The following is a 20,602-nucleotide window of genomic DNA, read 5'->3' on the forward strand; positions in this document are numbered from 1 at the left end:
TTTCCGTAATTTTTCCTCTATCTTCCTTGCTTTATTTTCAAAGTCCCTTTTGAGGTTTTCCATGGCCTGAGCCCAATTCTTACTTTTCTTGGAGGCTTTGGGTTTAGGAGCTTTGATTTTGTTATCATCTTCTTAGTATGTATATTGATCCTCCTTGTCATCAAAATAATAACTTTCAATGGTCAGAAACTTTTTTTTTGTTTGTTTTGTTTTCATTTTCCTTGCTTATTACTCAGCTTTTAATTAACTCTGTTAAATTAGGGCTCTGTTTCCAGGATGGAGGGTGCATTTCAGTGGGTTTGTACAGTTGTTTTCAGAGATCCTTCTAGGACTCTGACCACAAGACCTCTTTTCTGCCCTGGACCTGTTAAGTGTGTCCCTCCCCATAGTAGCTATAAGGTCTAGTGTGCTGGCCTGGCTTGGGGCTCCAATTTCAGCATACTCCTTGGCATTTCAGGGCTAAGAAGTCCAGAAGTCCCCAGCACTGCCTGTGATTTAGAGGTCCTGTCTCACTGATGCTGGGGTCCAGCTGGAGCTGGGGTTGGGATGAGCCTGTGCTGGAATTACTGAGTAGGCTCCCTCTCTGGTTCCATAGACCTTTTCTGCTGACCTTCTGGGCTGGGAAATCTGGAGGCCACCAGTACTGCTGCTGATTCAGAGGTCGAGCCTGGCTGAGGCTATACCCACATGTCCTGCCTCAGGACACCTATCCTGCTATCACAGACCTTTTCTGCTGAGCTACTAAGTTGCCGTCAGCTAAAAAATGTTCAACTCCTTTTTGGGAGTGTTCTGATGTTCTAAAATTTGTTTAGAGTCAGTATTTAAAGAAATTTGAAGCAGTTTGGGGGAGAGATTGGGTGAATGCTTTTACTCAACCATCTTGGCTCCCCTTCAAGAAGTCACAGTCATCATTTCAGAAAGAGATATTGAAGCAGGATTTAGTAATAGATGCTATAAGTCACTATTAATAAAATTGCTAAATAATAACATTTTCAAAGAAACAAAATATTTTTAAGAAAAGAAAAAACATTAAGGTAATACGAAGTCTTTTTTTAGAGATAATGTTTATATATACCTTAAAATTAGAAAATATAGATATAAACACTACAATTTTATAAGTTTCGATTAATTAAATTATGACTATGCTTTCCCTAAAATCGATTATGAAATTTCACTTTGGAATGATCGCCATGGTTATTAATAATTTATATTTAATATGTATTTATATATAATAAATATTACATATAATATAAATATAATATAAGGATATGTAATATATGCATAGCAATTCAATAATATATAGATACATTTTGTTCCTGTAATACATGTATCTATAAAACCTGTATGTTTATGGTTTTTTTAAAGCTGTAAAAAAATTCTAAAATTATGTCAATAAATGTAAACATTTTATTTTTAGTAAATTCACTTGCTATTATAACAAATGTGGCTAATTTTTTTAGATACTTTCAGAGTATTTTTTTTACTTCATATTATTTTTACTGTGTCTAAATATGTGTTCCTCATTGTTTCCATAGCATGGAACTGACAACATATTTGTATATATTTCTAAAATAAAGAATTTTAAAGATATATTTATATTTACCATGTTATACATTTATAATAATTCCTCTTGTGAATTATTTTCTATGCATAATACTCAGTCATTTCATACTAAAATAAATACTAGATATAATATAGAATATAGAAATGAATTAATCTTTTTTTTTTTTTTTTTTTTTTTTTCTATCTTCCTAGCTACTCTTCAGCAGCTGATCTCTGAGACAATGGTTCGATGGGCTCAGGAGTCTGTCATTGAAGACCCTGAGTTGGTGAGAGCTATGTTTGTCTTATTACATCGCCAATATGATGGAATTGGTGGTTTAGTTCGGGCATTACCAAAGACTTATACCATAAATGGAGTCTCAGTAGAAGATACAATCAACTTGCTGGCATCTCTTGGACAGATTCGTTCCCTATTAAGTGTCAGGATGGGCAAAGAAGAAGAGAAGCTTATGATCCGTGGCTTAGGGTAAATTGACTGATTTCTGTACAGCACTTTTCCATTATAAATTTCTTGTTTCTTATGGTATTCCAGTTAGCAAATGGCATCCATTAATTTCTGTTTTTCAAAATGACCATATAGGCATTTACTTTTTTACTATTTCTAAAATGTCTTAACATTGAACTTACTTAGTTGTTAAATGTGAATTGTTTTATAATTTCTGTCTAGAAGAGAGGAGCCAAGATAGTGAAGTGCCTTGAATTCATGCTATATGTGTGACTGAAAGAAACAAGAATGTTTATTTTATAGAAGGAAGGTAGGAGGTTCATTTAGATTTAAGGAGTTCATAATAAAGATATTTTCAAGAATTTGATGATCTGTAACTTGAGAGATTAAATTTGTTATAGGTGTCTCCAAAGAGTAGAATTAGGAGCAGTTACTGTAAAGAGTCAAATTTAAATCCTATTTATCACTCAACAGGCATTTATTCTGTAACTCCCATGTATGATGCCGTAACCTAAGCTTTCATTTTACAACTACAAAAGTGAGGGCAATTCCATTTGTCAAACAATTTCAGTTCCACTGAGGATATACAACATGATTACAATTAAACCAACATAGTGTATAAACCAAATAAAAGCAGTCTTTTGGCAATGGCAAGAGTCTGAAAAGCTTTTTGAAAGACTTGGGATAAGGTAAACTAAATAGATTCTGATATCTCTTCTACCTGTGTTATTCAGTGATATGTATCCTTGAATGTTAATATGATATTCATAGCAGACTTTAGAAACAAAGACTAATTGGGTAATATAATTTTTGTAGGAAGGGGTTAAATATATACTTATATTTAAGACGTAAGCCATGAATTGAACTTTAATAATTAATACTATTTGATTTTTACTCTGGGGAGCTGGATGGTACAGTGGATAGTGTTCCAAACCTGAGTCAGGAAGTCTTATCTTTGGCTTTCAAATCTGGTTTTAGGAGCAGTGTGATCCTAGGCAAATCACTCCACCCTTTTGTCTCAGTCTCCTTTTCTCTTAAAAATCTGGAGAAGGAAATGGCAAATCACTCCAGTATTTTGATTAAAAACTATGGTCAGAAGCTTATAACACTCAAACAAAGAGGGTTGCAACTAGATTTTACTCATAATATGAGCATACCAAAAGTTTCTAAACCTTGATCTACTTCTGAAATTTTGAATGTAAACAAGATTCTACGCCCAGAGAAATTAGCAGCAGGAAGGGTTCATTTATTTCAGCTGCATTTGACTCTTCATGATTTGTTTTTGTTTTGTTTTTTGTTAATAATACTATAGTTATTTCTCTCTAGCTCATTTTACAGATGAAAAAACTATGGCAAAAAGTGTTAAGTAATGTTGCCAGGGTCACACAGCTAGTCTCAGGCTAGATTTTAACTCTTTCTGAGTACAGGCCCAGCACTCTATGTGTTTTATCACTTGGCTGCCCCTAATATAAAGTCCTCGTTTTTTAAATAGGTCTAAAAAAGTTATAAAACAGAAAAGATTCCTAAGATAAAGACCAGTTATGATGTTCAGAACATTCAAGACATAAACTCAAAAGAATAATTAAAAGGCTATAAACTGAAAGAATTCTTCAGAAAATCCTTGAAAAATAAATGGTCTCTTTTCCTCCTTTGGAGGAAATTACTTGGATAATTCATATTTTTAATTTAATTTAAAAATTGTTTGGTATAAGTTGTTTAAAAAAAAAAAATCCTTGCCTAAGTAATAGACTCCTTGAAATAATAAACGTTCATGATGCCAAAAGAAAAAAGAAATATTGAAACAAAATCAAAAGACTATAAAGTATAGAAGAAATTATATGATAACTCATATTTAAAAAAAACTGGAAAATCAAGGAAGATCAATGAGAAATCATTAAAATCACTATATTATCTGAAAATATTATCATGAAAAGATCCTGGGTATCATATTTCAAGAAATTATGAAAGAAAACTTTTTATTACCTAAATAAGAGGAAAAAATGAAAATAGAAAGGATTCATCCAACAATCTTTGAAAAAAAACTCTCAAATACATATATTCACAGGAATAACCATAATCGTTAGAGTATCAACAAAAGAATTTGGTGTCATTTTGGGGAGAAGCCTGTGTTCATTAAAAGTATTATGCAATTTTCTAAATGTGATATAACCTATACTAATCACTTTCCTACTTAATTTTGGGCTTAATTAATTGTTCATCTGAAGTTATGTCAAATGTATATTTATTGATGTGCCAGGTTTATGATCTATCTATATAAATGCTTTATCATATTTGCTAATTTTGCTCCAGATTCCCATATGGATAACTAGTCATTTTCTTTTATTAAAATGTAGTCATTTTCATTTCTGGTGTGTTATTATTCCATGCTTTCCATGTATAGCACTTGCTTGTGAAGCCTCTTCAAGGGTATTTTGTTACCCTAAGTTTATTTTCTTCTCCCTATCCTCCCAGCTTAAGTTTTTATCTCCTGATTTTTTATTTGAATTGAAGTCCTGTTTCCAGCCTCTCTGATTACTTTCTAATTAGTGACTTAGCTAAGTATTATGAAAATAAAATTGGTGACTAAATATCACCTCCTATTTATATTCCATGAAAAAGACTGCCAACTTTATAACATTTAAATTTTTTATAGTAAGATTGTATTTATAGGATAAAACAAGCATTTCCTTAACATAATACAATAAAAAATATAATTGTACAAAAAATTTCAACTCTACTAAGTAGGCACAAATTGCTATTTCTTTCAAACACAACAAAATTATGATGTAAATTTCTTTTTTTCCCTTCTTTTTTCTTTTTTCTTTCCTATACTCTTCCCTCACTCCTAGAAATGGCTATCATTAAACACAAATAGATACATACTTCTGTTTATAAGTTCTTTCTCTGGATGCAAATTATGTCTTTTGTAGAGATGTTTTATGTCTTTAGTTAATTTGAATATTTATAATAGTCAAATAACCTATTCACTCAAAGTTATTCTTAAGACAATATTGCTGTAACTTTTTAATATCGTTCTTTTGATTCTGTCCTACCCCTACACTGTCACCAAACTCCTCAAAACCTTTGGCATCATCCTTAAATGTTAACTCATTCTCACCCTTCATATCCAATTGATCATCAAGTCCAGTTATTTTGTCTTTGTATATGACCCCCTTCTGTCTGTAAAACTCTAATGAACTTGTTATAGGCCCTTATCTCCTCATAGCTGGACAATTAGTAGTTTGTTGGTCTGCCTGCCTCAAATCTCTTCTCCCTTCCATTTTGTTATCAAAGTGATTTTTAAAGAATCCTTTCCCTGCAAGATCAAATATAAAATCCTCTTTTAGCATCCAAAACTGTTCATAACCTACCTGCCCCCTAATACCTTTCTAATCTTCTTATACCTGATATCTGCCTCCCTACCCATACTCCATGTACTCTGTAATCTAGTGGTGCTAGCTTCTTTGCTATTCTACAAATAGGACATTCTGTTTCTGAGGTCTCTACGTTGTCACTGACTGACCCCCCATGTTTTCAAAGTTTTCCCTCCTTGTCTCTACTTTCTGGCTTTCCCTGACTTTCTTCAAATACTAACTAAAATCCCTTCTTCTATAGGATGCTTTTTCCAATCCACTCTACTTCTAGGGCACTCTCATTTTTGAGTGTTTCCAGTGTATCAGATATATGTATGTGTATGTGTGTATGTGTAAATATGTGTGTGTATACATAAACACATACACATATAAAGAGAGCAAGAGTGAGGAAATATAATTGTGTACATGCTATCTCCCCCACTGGAGTGAGTTTCTTGAGGACAGAGAATACTTTTTTACCTTTCTTTGTATCTCTATAACTTAGCACATTTAACAGGAGAATTGATAAATGTTTATTGACTGACTGATTTAACAAAAATCATTCACTGGAGTTGAAATTTGGTCTTTCTCATTCCAAATCATAATTGTTTCTGTCCCTTATCCCATACTGTCTTTGTCTATATCTGAAAATGTCATTTAAAATTACTAACAAAATTTAAAATCACATGTATATTTTTCTATTTCCAGAAAAAAAATATGTTAAAATATCACATCAAAATAAAAAAATAAATAAAATTATCTAGAATTTGGAAAAGCTCAATTTACTTTTAATCTATTTTTAACTATTTAACCTTAATATTTTGTAATTTTAAAAATATATTTGATAGAAATGACTTATCTAAGATTTGAATTATGTTGATATTGCAAACAACAAAGAATTCACTTGGGGAAAAAGTCACTTTTAAATAAATGTTAGCTTACTAGGCAGTGCTTAGACTATTAAGAACAATTTTAAATCCCTTTGATTTCTTTAGATTTTATTTTAATGTATTAAAAATCCCTGGTTTCTTTTGAAATTCAGCTTGTGTCATCTTCTACAAGATTTTCTTTATTCCCTCAGTTATATAACTGAGGAAAAAAAGAAAATCTAGGGCTATAATATATCCCTAATATACAAATAAACTTTTTTGTGTGCTCAAACATTACATACATATATATGTACACATATGATTATTACACTTACACAAACACACACACATATACTTTATAATTATGTATGTATATGTTATCTCCTCCTTTAGAATGTAAGCTCCTTCAGGGTAAGGACTTTTTTCATTTCTGTATCTCTAACACTTCAAACAATGCCTGGCTAATTGGGAGCCTTTAATAAGTGTTTGTTGATTAAGAGTTCAATAGAAATCAAATTTTCTTCTGAAAAAAATTTTCTTTAAAGGTACTTTTTAGAAGAATTAAATATAAATATAATATGTATGAGGTGCAACTGTTGAATATATATTTAGAAACAATGTTATTATGTGACACAGTAGAAAGAGTACTGGATTTGGAGTCTGACATTGACTATGATGATTCCTAGCAATATAATTCTCAATAAGCCATTTTTACCTCCCTTAGCTTTAGTTTCATCATTTAAAGGGACATAATATTTATATTACCTCATATTTTGTGTTTCTGTGAGAAAAGTGTTTTTTTAAACATAAAAGTATTATCGAAATATGTGTTATTATTTAGTTCCTCAGGATGGCAGCTGCTTTAGGAAATGGACCTATAAATATTTATTCACTTTGACTGATTGGTACATTTATAAACTAAATGTTGAAGTGAAGGATGATTCTGTTATTCAAGACTTTTAAGATTATTTTTTAAACAGTAGAAAGTATCATATAAATATGTTTTATAAGTGAGGTTTTATCAAAAAATTTTATATTTAAAAGAATCAAAGATAACTGGAAATAATTTTTTCCCCCGCCTGAAGCTGGGGTTAGGTGACTTGCCCAGGATCACACAGCTAGGAAGTGTTAAGTGTCTGAGACCAGATTTGAACTCGGGTCCTCCTGAATTCATGGCTGGTGCTCTATCCACTGCTCCACCTAGCTGCCCCCTGGAAATAAATTTTTTATAAATTACATCATAAATAATTCATTATATACTTACCAGATTAATAAAAATATTGTGTAATTTCTAAGAACTCAATAAAATTTTAACATTTGTCCAGGAAAGATCAATACATAGAACTAAAGTACTAAGACTTAAATGTTGTGTATTTATATCTGGGTAGACATTTTCTCTTAGCTTTTAAAATATTTATAACTCATAAAATAGAATAGCAAGTATATTTTTCTTAAAATGTAATTCTCTTTCATTCCTTTTCCCTACCTCCTATCCTAATTCCTCTAGAGATATCATGAACAACAAAGTATTTTACCAACATCCCAATCTGATGCGGGCACTGGGAATGCATGAGACAGTAATGGAAGTAATGGTCAATGTCCTTGGAGGTGGCGAGTCCAAGGTAAAGAGATGATCTGGGTAGGCTACCACTTTTCACTCAGAAATCCTTGTTTGGATCCCTGTCAACCATTGAGTAAATATACATCTTTACCTGCCTTTCTAAGTATCCTAATTTGATGACACAGTACTTTGTCAGCCCTATCTCATGGTATGCATTTCCATTCACTTTACTCTCCAAACAAAGTGGATTATTCTCTGTCCCCAGAACACATCTTGCATGATTCCCAATCATGTATCTTTTCAATATGCCTAGAATATCCTTTCTCTCCTTCTTAGTCTACCCACACATCCTTTATAACTCAATTCAAATGACTCCTTCATCTTGAAGCCTCTCTTAAGCCTTCCCCTCACAGAAGACACACACACACACACACACACACACACACACACACACACACACACACACACACTCACTCACCTCAGAGAAAGCCTTCAGCTCTAGAACTTCACATAGCATTTGGTTTATATCTAATTAAAATATCATTTGTTAAGGTGTATTATACTTATCTTTGTCTTATTCTCTGGATAAACTGTAATTTCCCCAAGCATAAGGACATAAAACAATAGGACATGTCCTATTTTAAATTTGAATAAAAGTTCTGTTCTGCACAGAGTGGATGCTTACTAAATATTAAATTAATTAAATTGGTGAAAAAAATAAAAGATTTTGGATAATATTTAGGATGTCAATTTGGTAAACAGTTTCTTAATTACAATTTTACAACTTGGAAAGCAATTTTAAGTAGGTATTTACACATTAATTTCTGAAAGCTTAGCACTTAATTTGTGGGTTCTAAATTTAGTTTTCATGTTCAATATTCAAACTCCAATGTTATTTTCACTATGAATTATCAAATACTTATATCTCATACTATGAACATTTCCTTCTCTTACAATAACAATATTTTTGTTTTTCCAGTGTCTGTCTGATGAAGAGGTGTTTAAAATATTGATAAATTAATACTATATCATAAATGCTTCAAATTGCTTTTTTTTTTTAAACAAACATCATTCTTTTGAGCAAATGTATTAAGTGTCTAGTATAGATAATGCATTATGCTAGAAGCTGAGATTCTATTTAAAAAGTTACCCTGTCCTTAAGGAATTTTATTCCCTGGAAAATTGTAGATATACACAAACAAGTAGAATGCATGTTATAAAGTGATTACAAAAATCCAATAATATTGTTTCCTAAGCTCTAGTTGACAGCTCCAAGTCTTACTTGATAACCCCAATTCCTACTTCCTATGTTCATGTTGATTCAAATAATACTTCATAATACAAAATTCTAGTGAATATTAAGAATTTTTATAATCTTTTAGAATTTTTTGTAATGATTTTTTACTTGGATCAGGATTCTATAACTGAATAAACTGTCAATCAATATTTCTTTTCACTCATTCCCTGAGAATATGGAACAGTTTAAAAAAAAAAAAAGACATATATTATGTCTAAAAAAATAAAAAAAATAATATGGAACAATTAAAATAGCATTAAAATTAAAAGATGCATTAATATTATTATATACAATTTTAATTGCTGTTTTATTGGCAAAAACTTGTATTTTCTGTCATAATTTTTTTCTGTTTAAAATTATTTTTGAAATATATAAATTCATCTCTCATATGACTAGGCTACTAGTTAAGAAGCTTGTATTTTTTTTTAAATTACAAATGTACATGTGTATTTCTGTAATCTTAAACCACAAAATATATCTGTATCTTGACATGACAGTTATTCATAAAGTAATTTGAATGCAACTGTAATATTTACTCTTGTTAGCTATGCAAAAACAATAATAATAAAATTTTTGTCACAATTAAATCAATGCTTTTTATGTAGGAAATCACCTTTCCTAAGATGGTGGCCAACTGTTGTCGTTTTCTCTGTTATTTTTGCCGTATAAGTCGGCAGAATCAGAAAGCAATGTTTGATCATCTTAGTTATTTACTGGAAAACAGCAGTGTTGGTCTTGGTAAGTAAAGATATATACATAAAAATATAAATATATGTTAATATGTAGAATCCTATAAAGCTGAAGAAAAAAGTATCCATATTATAATCTAAATTAATCTTAAGCAGTTTTGATTTATTGTTGATAAATAATAATGTTTAACCGTTTCCTTCACTACTTAAAATGTTAAATATATTTTAAAACAATAAGTTATAATTATCCAATAACATTAAAATTGCATGTAAAACTGTAACTATTACATATATGTATGTAAAGTGTCTATTTAGTAGTTGAAATGGATAAATGACCTCATAGATTCAGAAATTCACTTTAGTGGTGCAGATCACAAACCTCTTGCTATTAACATTCTCTTTTGCCATTTTTTTTTTTTGTATAATTGGCAAAGCCCATGCAATTGTTTCATTTTAGCACAGATCTCTTTGTACATATGGTCTAATATAACTGCTTCTCCTATCTTTTTGTTAGTGCTGTTTTTAACTACTCTGTAAGCACATCCAGGACTTTTATGTTAGGATCCAAATGGGATAGTTCCATGGTGAAAACAATTTGCTATAATGAATTTTGTTAATCTTTTCTATTTTTTCTCCTTTTTTAAAGTTTCCTTTCCATTTTCAACCTTTAAAATCCTTGAGTTCATTTAATTAGGTTAAATATCTTGCTGAACTTTCTTTAAACTTGTTTTTAAACTTCAACTGCTTCTTTCAAAATTGCTAATCATCCTACTTAGTAATGTCTAGTTTACATTTTTACTTGATATTGCTTTTAGAAACCATTTACATGGATCTTTGCTGACTAAGACATTTTGTGGTTCTTTTGATACCCTCTCTGTGGTCCTATTTTGTCCTTACTGATGTTGTTACATAAGCAACAATTGTTTTTAAGGTGATCTTTTTACATGTATTTATTATTATTAAAACTACAATATGTAATGACCAAGTAGCCTATGAAAGATTTTTTTTTGAATCCAGATTAAAAACCTGCACTGCCAAATCCTTTCTTTGTCTCTCTAAGGAGTATCTGTAAGCAATGCTTCCTTTTTAACTTCAATTTCCTTCTTTATTGTGATTTTGTAAATAGAAAAAGTGTCAAGAAAGAGGCTATTCACCTCCTTTAGCAATATGCTAAGTATTGGTCATTGGACAAGGATCTTACCTTTAAAATGCCAAAGTACAAATTAAAATTCATTGATGATTTTATAAAGCTATATGATTCTTAGTACCCTAAGCCCCCTTTCTTGTCACTCTTCCACTGTCACTACAAATATACAAGGGACATGATTGAACTGAGGACCATTTTGATACAGAAATGGAAGTCATTTTATAGTTTTCTCTGGTTTGTGGGTTGGGCTTTTAAAATCATTAACAGTTGACCTGCTTGTTGTGATATACCTCTTCATAAGTGGCTAGGTTGGTTCTCAGAAATAAAAGCAGGCTATTCCAGTGGCATATGTAAATGACCTTTCAGAACTTAAGTTGCACTGGGACAGGTTTTGAGAACCCAAGGCCACCTTCATTTGATCAGAAAGAATATTTGCAAACACAGAGCTACTCATTGAGTACTTGCATCCTTGCTCTCTTTCTTCTCCTCCCTCCTTCTTCTTCCCTCCTTCCATTTTCCTCCTTCCCTCCCTTCTTCCTTCCCTCTTTCTCCCTCCTTTCCTTCCTTCCCCCCAGTCCCCTCCCCTCTCTCTCTTCTTCTCCACCCCTATTAGAATGCTGGGTTTAGAGTCAGAAAACCTAAGTTCAAATTTTTGCCCTATGCCCATACTAGTTCTATGGCCATAAAAAAGTCATATAATTGTATTTGATTCAGGCAGCTACCTGTGACTTCACTGAATCACAGATATTTAAAATCTATATTACACAAGGGTAAATTCTCACAGGAAAATTTTTCTTAAGCCAATGGGTCCATTCTTTTTTTTTTTTTTTTGGCTGAGGCAATTGGGATTAAGTGACTTGCCCAGGGTCACACAGCTAGGAACTGTTAAGTATCTAAGTATCTAAATATGAACTCAGGTCCTCCTAACTTCAGGGCTGGTGCTCTATCCACTATGCTACCCAGATGCTCCCTGATGAATTGATTCTTAACTATATTTTCACATTTGATATGAACATATTTATCAGGATTCAGTCATTTACAAAGTATTTTACCTACATATTTAAATAATATAGGATCAGACAACCAGGTTTTAAAAACAATTTAAGAAAATATGTCAAAATTTATATTTTGAATAAAATTATTTGATTTTAAATACAAATCAGAATTTCATTTTTTTATTTTCAATATGTATGTTTTCAGCTTCTCCAGCAATGAGAGGCTCAACACCACTTGATGTAGCAGCAGCATCAGTAATGGATAATAATGAATTGGCTTTAGCTTTACGTGAGCCTGACTTGGAAAAGGTAAGTACTAATCTTTTGCGTTTATATAAATTGTTTCTTTTCATGTTTCCCATAATTTAAAAATTTTTACCGATATGTCCACAAATGTATTTGTGAGAAAGGAGCATTATGCTTTGTTTAATTATGCTTATCTCATTAGAAGTAATATGACATAGTGGATGAAGAGACATCCTTCTATTTAGAACCTGGGTTTAAGTTCTGTCTTTGACACACAGTAGTGCATGACCTTGACTAAGTCACCTAACAAACCCCAATGTGCCCCCAGGCAACTCTATAAAAATGTAAATGGCCTACTTGTAGAGCTATATTTGTAGAGGCTTTCCTTGACTTCTCTTTACCCATGATATTATAGATGAAGACTTGGATAGACCCTTCTCATTTTATATCTGAGATCCTATATGATTTTTTCTTCCTTTCCAACAGAATGTAAACTCCAAGAGAATGAGAACTAGAATTGTGGCATTTATGTATTTGTATCCCTAGCACCTGGCACAATGTCTGTCACATAGTAGAAATAGCAAATGTTTGCTCTACGGGCTGGAATTGGATCTTAATTCCTTTGAAATTTGTTCTTTCAAACCCTAAGATGCATGCTAGACAATATTTTGCTTTGTCTTTGTCTTTATCATATAGTTTGAGGTTCAGTAGCATCTCTGCTCATTCTTGTAGTTGTTATTGGGAGTTCACCAACTCCTCTCTTTTCCAATTAAAGCATTCTTTATTAGATTTGCAAGACTCTAAGCAAATGTATCTATATGTATATGAAACATATTTTTAAAAGCATACCTCTTCATAGATATGTTCTGTCCCTGTTCAAGAATCCCTTATTAATAGATATTAAACAAGTAGAAAAATGAAAACACTCTTTTGAGTGTATTCTTTAACCACCTCTTTACTTTTCAAATCTTTCTTTTTCTTCTGGTTTCCTTGTCTTCTATTGTACAGCAGTATTCATGAAATACAATCTGTGCCCCTAAGGCCTTCAGTTTCTTGCCCAGGATTATCTAATCTCTTTTTATTTCTAGGTTCTTTTTTTGTGGTATCATTTGTCCTGATGGACATTAGAAATGTTTAGTGAATGTCAGGCTTGACAGATCCTGGAAATTTTCCCTAATACTTGTTCTGACAAAATAAAAGATTGTTCTGCTGGCAGTATTGGTTCAATAAAGAACTCTATTAGTTCTTTAAAACTACCAAGAGCTACCACTTATCACTTTTAGAGAATGAACCTTACCACAATGGCGCTTATAGATTCCTGTCATCACTTCTCAGTAAAAAGCTACTTTCTCTTATAATATTTGGATTTATTTGAGGAAAAAAAGATAAGAAGTGATATCACTTTTTTAAAAATGTCAGAATTATTGAATTTTAGAATTGAAGAATTTTTGGCATCCATAGTGTCAAACTAATATCCCCAAGGGATGCCCACTGTAAAATATCCTTAAGTGTCTACTTTCTATTTGAAGAGCTTCAATGAGAAAAAGGCCCTGGCTTATTGAGAAAGTCCATTCTACATTGGGAGAGTTCTAATTGCTTTATTTTTTTTCCTGTCATCAAACATAAACTTATCCTTTTATAACTTCCATTACTTAGTATTCAGCCTTCTGGGAGTATATAAAACAAAATTAAATTCTTTTTAATATGATAGTCTTAATATGATATTCAGATTAAACAAACTCAGTTCTCTTAGTCTGTTTTTATATGATATAGAGTCAAGACCTTTCAACATACTGGTTTCCCCCTTCTGGATATGCTCCACCTTATCAATATTCCTCTTAAACCAAGGCACCCTGAACTGAACTGAGAACTCCAGATATGGCCAGGCCTGGGGCATGATACCAAAAGGACTGTTACCTCCAAAATGTATCTCTTTTAAAGAAGCTCCAACTACCATTAGTTCTTTTTGGCTTTAGATCACACCTCCCATTTGTATTGACTTTACAGGTCACTAAAACCCTTAAGTAAATTCATAGCTCTTGGTTGTTAAAAGTCTTTTTTCTCTCATTTTTGGGCTACTCAAGAAGTTCTTCTTGGGTTTTGTTGTATTTTCTTTGGTTAGCACTCTTTGTGGATCTGCAAATTTTGTGTCCTTTGCTTGCAATGCAAATAATTGCCATCAAAAAGTCCAATGATATCCCTGGTTCACTGATAGGAATATAGAAAGTCCTATATCCTTTAGACTTTTCAAAGCTCTCAAGGTCTTCCCCTAGCCAATTCGGAAAAGGGAGATGGTGACTTGATTAAGTAACCAGTGAGGTAATTTGACTAAATAATTCAACCCATCCCTTTAGATATCTATTTCTATCCTTTTTCAGCTCAGAATATTGATAAAAATTGCAACTGACTTTCTTTTTTAGCACTCCCTCCCTCCCCCCCCCCCCCCTCTCTCTCTCTCTCTCCAGATCTCTTTTTTTAATAGTTAAAGCACTAGATCTAGATCAAGATCTTTCCCCCTTGAGACTTGTGTGCTATGCCCAGTAGCATATTGAACTATGCTGCTCTCTTATTTCACTTACATTCATACTTTATAGAATTCTTCTGTTTTTGAAAGAAAGTTATTCCCCTTTTATATCTCTACTTTAAGCTCTTTACTTAAGTCTAGATGCTTATATCATGTATTATTTATAATATCCAATTATTGTTGGCCTTGGCTTAAGATAGATAGTATTAAGGTGGTAATACTTAACAATTTTCTTAAACACCAAAATATTCTTTGCAGAAACAGAGCAGTATGAAAAAAATTAATGCAAAAACTTGAAAAGAAGCTCAATTTGTTATCTTATTCCATAAAAAGTCATAGATTCTATAAGCTTCTTCTGAGGTACTTGCTGTGGAAAATTAACCGTATTTTATTGCTTTTGGCCAAATACTGTTAGATAATAAGTCCTGTTGTAAGACATAAATTTTTTTTTTTTTTTTTTTTGTTTGTTTTCCTAAGGCTGGGGTTAAGTGACTTGCCCAGGGTCACACAGCTAGTGTTAAGTGTCTGAGACCAGATTCGAACTCGGGTCCTCCTGAATTCAAGTCTGGTGCTCTATCCACTGCGCCACCTAGCTGCCCCCGTAAGACATAAATTTAAAGTGAAAATTGATCAAAATTACAGTCACAACCTCAATCTTTCACCATGTTAATATGTTTGGATACCTTAGATTCTTGTCATATAATTAAGATTATTCTTATCTTTCCTACTTCTTTGTTCTATAATTTGATTCATAACAAGTATCATGCTTTAACCAAAAGCTTTCCATGACTATTTTTATCGAGACTCTGCTGACACTTTTTGTATATTGCATAATTTTCAGGTAGTTCGATATCTGGCTGGTTGTGGATTGCAGAGCTGCCAGATGCTGGTTACCAAGGGTTATCCAGACATTGGGTGGAATCCAGTTGAAGGAGAGAGATATTTGGACTTTCTAAGATTTGCTGTCTTCTGTAATGGTATGCATCTAAATTTGAGTTGGAGGTGGAGAGGACAATATTGAATTTATTTTCAAATTGTTATTGAAAGCATTGATATAATCCTAGAAATTTTATAATATGAAAATAATTTAATATAATAGATATTTAAATTAGTTGTTTTGCACACTAGTATATATGTCTTAAGTAACTGGGTAACACAGTGGATAGAGTGCCAGATTTGAAGTCAGGAAGACACCATCCTGAGTTCAAATCCAGCCTCAGATACTTACTACTTGAATGGCTTTGGGTAAGCCATTTAAACCCATTTGCCTCACTTTCCTTACCTGTAAAATGAGCTGGAAAAGGATATAGCAAGCCGTTCTAGTATCTTTGCCTAGCAAACTTTAAATGGTGTCAGAAAGTAAGACATGACTGAAAAATGACAATTTATCTCTTAAAGTACTTATATTGTACTCATAACTTATTTACTAAAGTTTAAATCAATTTCCAAAGTATGAGGAATTATTATAATTTTTAATCACTTCAATCAGGATGCCCAAGTTCTCCTCACAAATGAATCCTTTTAATTACTTTTTGATTTTAAAATTTTACTATCATCAAAAATTCATATTTTTGAAAATGTTTTGTACTTTTTTATTGCCTTTTTTCCCCTACTGTTTAAACTGATGTTGTAAAAAAAAAAAAAAAAAAAAAAAAAAAAAAAAAAAAAGATACTAATATTATCAGGTAAAGAAAAGAGTAGGGTTGCTTGTATTTTCAATTACATACTTTTAAAAAATGACCGTGGTTCATTGTTTTTATTTTACATTTTTTAATTGATAGTTATTTTCAGGTCTGTTTGCAATTTGGCATATTTCATTAAACTAAACTCACCCAAATTCTTAGTAAAGATAAATAAATATTATCTCTTTGTAACTTCCATTACTTGTGATTCTGCCCTATTGGAAAAATGAAACAAGACTAATTCCTTTCCAACATTATAACCTTTTATATCCTCAAAGACTGCTATATTCTTTTCCTCTGAGTTTTGTCTTGTCCAGGTTAAATAAACATGTCCAGTTCTTTCAATCTACTTTCATATGACACAAATTCAAGGTTCTTCACCATACTGGTTTCCCCTTCTGGACATTCTCCATTTTATCAATATTCCTCTTAAACCCTGGTGTCCAGAACTGAGCAGAGTATTTCAACTATGACCAGATTGCTGGGGCAGAATAAAAAGGGCTGTCACTTTCAATTTCTCTCTCTCTCTCTCTCTCTCTCTCTCTCTCTCTCTCTCTCTCTCTCTCTCTCTCTCTCTCTCTCTCTCTTTTTCTCTCTCTTTTTCTCTCTCTCTTTCTCTTTTAAATTATCATTTTCTCTCAATTACGTGTGCAAACAATTTTTAACATTAACATGTTTTTTTTTTTTTATGTGTTGAGTTCTAATTCTATCCTTCCTATGCTTCTCTCTTTCCCTTGAGTAATCTGTTATAGCATAGGTATGTGCAATCATGTAAAATATTTCCATGTTAATAATTTAATTCAAGACACTCAAACATAAAAGAAAGAAAAGAAGGAAAGAAAAAAGAAAGGAAGGAAGGAAAGAAAAATAGTGTGGTGTGTTTCAGTATGTAGTTAGAGAACATCAGTTCTTGATCTGAAGGTAGATAACTTTTTTCAGTCTGAGTCCTTTAGGATTGTCTTGCACCATTGTATTGCTGAGAATAATTAAATCATTCACAGTTCTTCATTGTACAATATTGCCCTTACTGTTTACAGTATTTTGGTTTTGCTCATTTCACTTTGCATCACTTCATGTAAGTCCAGATTTTTTTGAAATCATTCTGCTTGTGACTTCACAATAATAAAACCATCGAGTTATATATCACAACTTGTTCAGACTATGCCTCAATTGATAGACATTCTTAAATTTCCAATTCTTAGCTACCACAGAAAGAACCGTTATACATATTTTTGTACAAATAAGCTATTTTCCCTTTTAAAAAAATGTCTTGGGGCAGCTAGGTGGCATAGTGGATAGAGTACCAGTCCTGAAGTCAGGAGGACCCGAGTTCAAATGTGATCTCAGACACTTAACACTTCCTAACTGTGTGACCCTGGGCAAGTCACTTAATCCCAACTGCCTTAGCAATAAACAAACAAACAAACAAACAAACAAACAAACAAATAAATAGAATTTTTTTAAAAACCTTCTTTTGGATATAGACAGCAATACAGTGGTATTTCTGGATCAAAGGGTATACGTAGTTTTATAGTCCTTTAGGCATAGTTACAAATGGCTCTCTAGAATGGTTGGATTAGTTCACAAGTCAATCAACAATGCATTAATGTCTCAAGTTTCCCACATCCCTTCCAACATTTATCATTTTCCTTTTTTTTTTTTTTTTTTTTTTTGTCATATAATCTGATAGTTGTGAGGTGGTCAGAGTTATTTTGATTTGTATTTCTCTATGCAATATTGACTTAGATCATATTTTTATGTGATGATAACTTTGATTTCTTTGTCTGAAAACTACCTGTTCATGTCTTTTGACCATTTATCAACTGAGGAATGACTTGTGTTCTTCTAAATTTGACTCAATGCTCTCTTTATATTTGAGAAATGAGGCCTTTATCAAAGCTTGCTATAAATACTTCCTATTTATAGCAATGGATACTTGCTAGAAATCTGCCTTCATTTTTCTGCTTTCCTTTTAGTTGTTTTGGTTTTGTTTGTTTAAAAATTTTTAATTTTATTTAATCACTCATTTTACATTTGTAATGTTCTCTATATCTTAATTAGTCCTAAATTCTTCCCTTATTTATCCATTGATTTGACAGGTAAAACTATTCTATATTTTCCTTATTTTTTATCTCTCATAACAAAGCCCCAGATATTCTTTTTACCTGTCACATCACATTGTCCCTTGTATTAAATTCATAAGCAACTAAAACCTTTAAGTCATTGTTGTTGGAAGTCTTTTTCTCCCTTTTCATACTTTGGTCAAAAATAGATAATTATCTTGCAAATGAATAAACATTTACATTTGCTTTTTTCCCGACATGTGTTTCTAGGGGAGAGTGTGGAAGAAAATGCAAATGTTGTGGTCAGATTGTTAATCCGGAGGCCTGAGTGTTTTGGTCCAGCTTTAAGAGGGGAAGGTGGCAATGGTCTTCTTTCAGCCATGGAAGAAGCTATAAAAATAGCAGAGGATCCTTCTAGAGATGGTCCATCACCTACTAATGGATCCAGCAAAACCCTGTATGTCTAAAAAGGTTTTTCTTAAATATATTTTCATGGGTGAACATAGCAGTTAATATATATCAAGTTAAAAGTGATTTGTTTTCACTATTTTAATTTGAATGTCAACTAAATGTAAAATGGTGTGAATTATGAATTAATATAAATAATTTATTAAACAATAAATATATGTCAAGCATTATGATAAATGTTAGAGATATAAATACAAAAGTTAAGACAGTCCCTGTCTTCAAGGAACTTATATTCTAATGAAAATTCCCAAAGAAGGGAGTTAGATTCTGGAAAATCACAAAAATGGTGAGTGGAATAATAGAGAGATCCAGAGGCATTGACTGATTACAGATCACATAGAAAGAGATTGAAATTTGATTCTTGGTAAGTGAAATCGTTGTTTATTGTAACTCAGTAATCGAATTCCTCTGGGAACAATTGTCTCAAATACTACTAATTTATCTTCTGCTTTCCGTTTTCTTTGAAAAATTAATAAAAGTGATTTGACAACAGAAGAAGATGATACTATCCATATGGGAAATGCCATAATGACCTTTTATGCAGCTTTGATTGACCTGCTGGGACGATGTGCTCCTGAAATGCATGTAAGTTTGTTCTTTCACTTAAATTTTCATGAAACAATGTTGAACAATGTTAAATCAGTTATGGATAATACAGTCATTGGAATTACTGGAGCCGCATTATAGTGCCACAGAGAACTGATTGTTAAATTTTCAAAGTAATCTTTTCTTTACATTTGAAAAATCAGCAGATGCTAATATTCAAAATTTAATATATTGATTTGTTGATTGCCTAGGCTTAACAGAGTAATGTGGAAAATGTTAATAATTCAATTTAAACTCAGAAGTGTAACAAGCATACACCTTTTGTCATTCAGAGGATAATTATTAAACATTTACTTGTATACAACTGAATATAAATGTGAATTATGCTTTCTTAATGGTGATTATTAAATTGGGTTCATACTTTTAAAATTGTTTCTTTTTTCGATAGAATTTTGATGAGGTGGGCAAAGAGAGAAAAATATAATCAGACCATAAAAGTAACAAAATAATGTTCATCTCATCCTATTAAAAATTAATGGCAAATTATTGCCCTAACAAAATGTGATTTTATATGGTCATGACTGATTGTTCTTAAGTACTGTAAAAATTAGTAATGGAGTCTGAATGCAGCTCATTAATAGTATAACATATTTTGCCATACCCGTTTTGCAAAGAAAAAAAGAAAAATTGTTTTGTAGTATAATTCCTCTATTTCTCTTCCTACACTAAGATAGCAAATGCTCTTGTCAAATGGAAGCTTCATAAGAAGAAATGTTTTGCCACTCTGAGGGCAATTAAAGGATTAGATTAAATTCTTGGACAGATATTTTCTGCTGGCTAGGAGAAGGAATTTAAAATTCATTCTTCTACTACCATTTTCTGATGCCTTTTACCACTCTCCTCCTACCTTTCCCATTCTCCTTAAGGCAGACTTCCTTTTACTTCCTTTGGATTTTAGTAAAGGACTGTGGAACCCAAATGCATCTGAATTATGATAGGAAAATGTGAACAATGCTTTCTATCTATCATAGTTTCCTTACTTTCCTGGTTGTTCTTCTAGAATAAAGATACCTAAACATTTAACCTGAAATTTGAAAACAAAATTTCACAAAAATAGATGCCATGTTTGAATTATATGTAGGTTGCTTCCTTTA

General features: G+C 31.8%; 1 protein-coding gene across 2 annotated transcripts in view; it reads left to right on the forward strand.

Moving 5' to 3' along the window:
- Positions 1–20,602, forward strand: part of RYR2 (ryanodine receptor 2) — a 699,155-nt gene that overhangs the window by 438,874 nt on the left and 239,679 nt on the right. For both annotated transcript variants that reach the window (XM_074262493.1, XM_074262494.1), the window contains 7 exons: positions 1,756–2,029; positions 7,738–7,852; positions 9,694–9,826; positions 12,125–12,228; positions 15,531–15,666; positions 18,705–18,891; positions 19,382–19,487. In XM_074262493.1, the coding sequence (XP_074118594.1) occupies positions 1,756–2,029; positions 7,738–7,852; positions 9,694–9,826; positions 12,125–12,228; positions 15,531–15,666; positions 18,705–18,891; positions 19,382–19,487 (1,055 nt within the window). The remainder of the gene's footprint in view (positions 1–1,755; positions 2,030–7,737; positions 7,853–9,693; positions 9,827–12,124; positions 12,229–15,530; positions 15,667–18,704; positions 18,892–19,381; positions 19,488–20,602) is intronic.

The sequence above is a fragment of the Sminthopsis crassicaudata genome, chromosome 4 (genome assembly GCF_048593235.1).
Source record: "Sminthopsis crassicaudata isolate SCR6 chromosome 4, ASM4859323v1, whole genome shotgun sequence".
In the NCBI taxonomy this organism is placed as follows: Eukaryota; Metazoa; Chordata; class Mammalia; order Dasyuromorphia; family Dasyuridae; genus Sminthopsis; species Sminthopsis crassicaudata.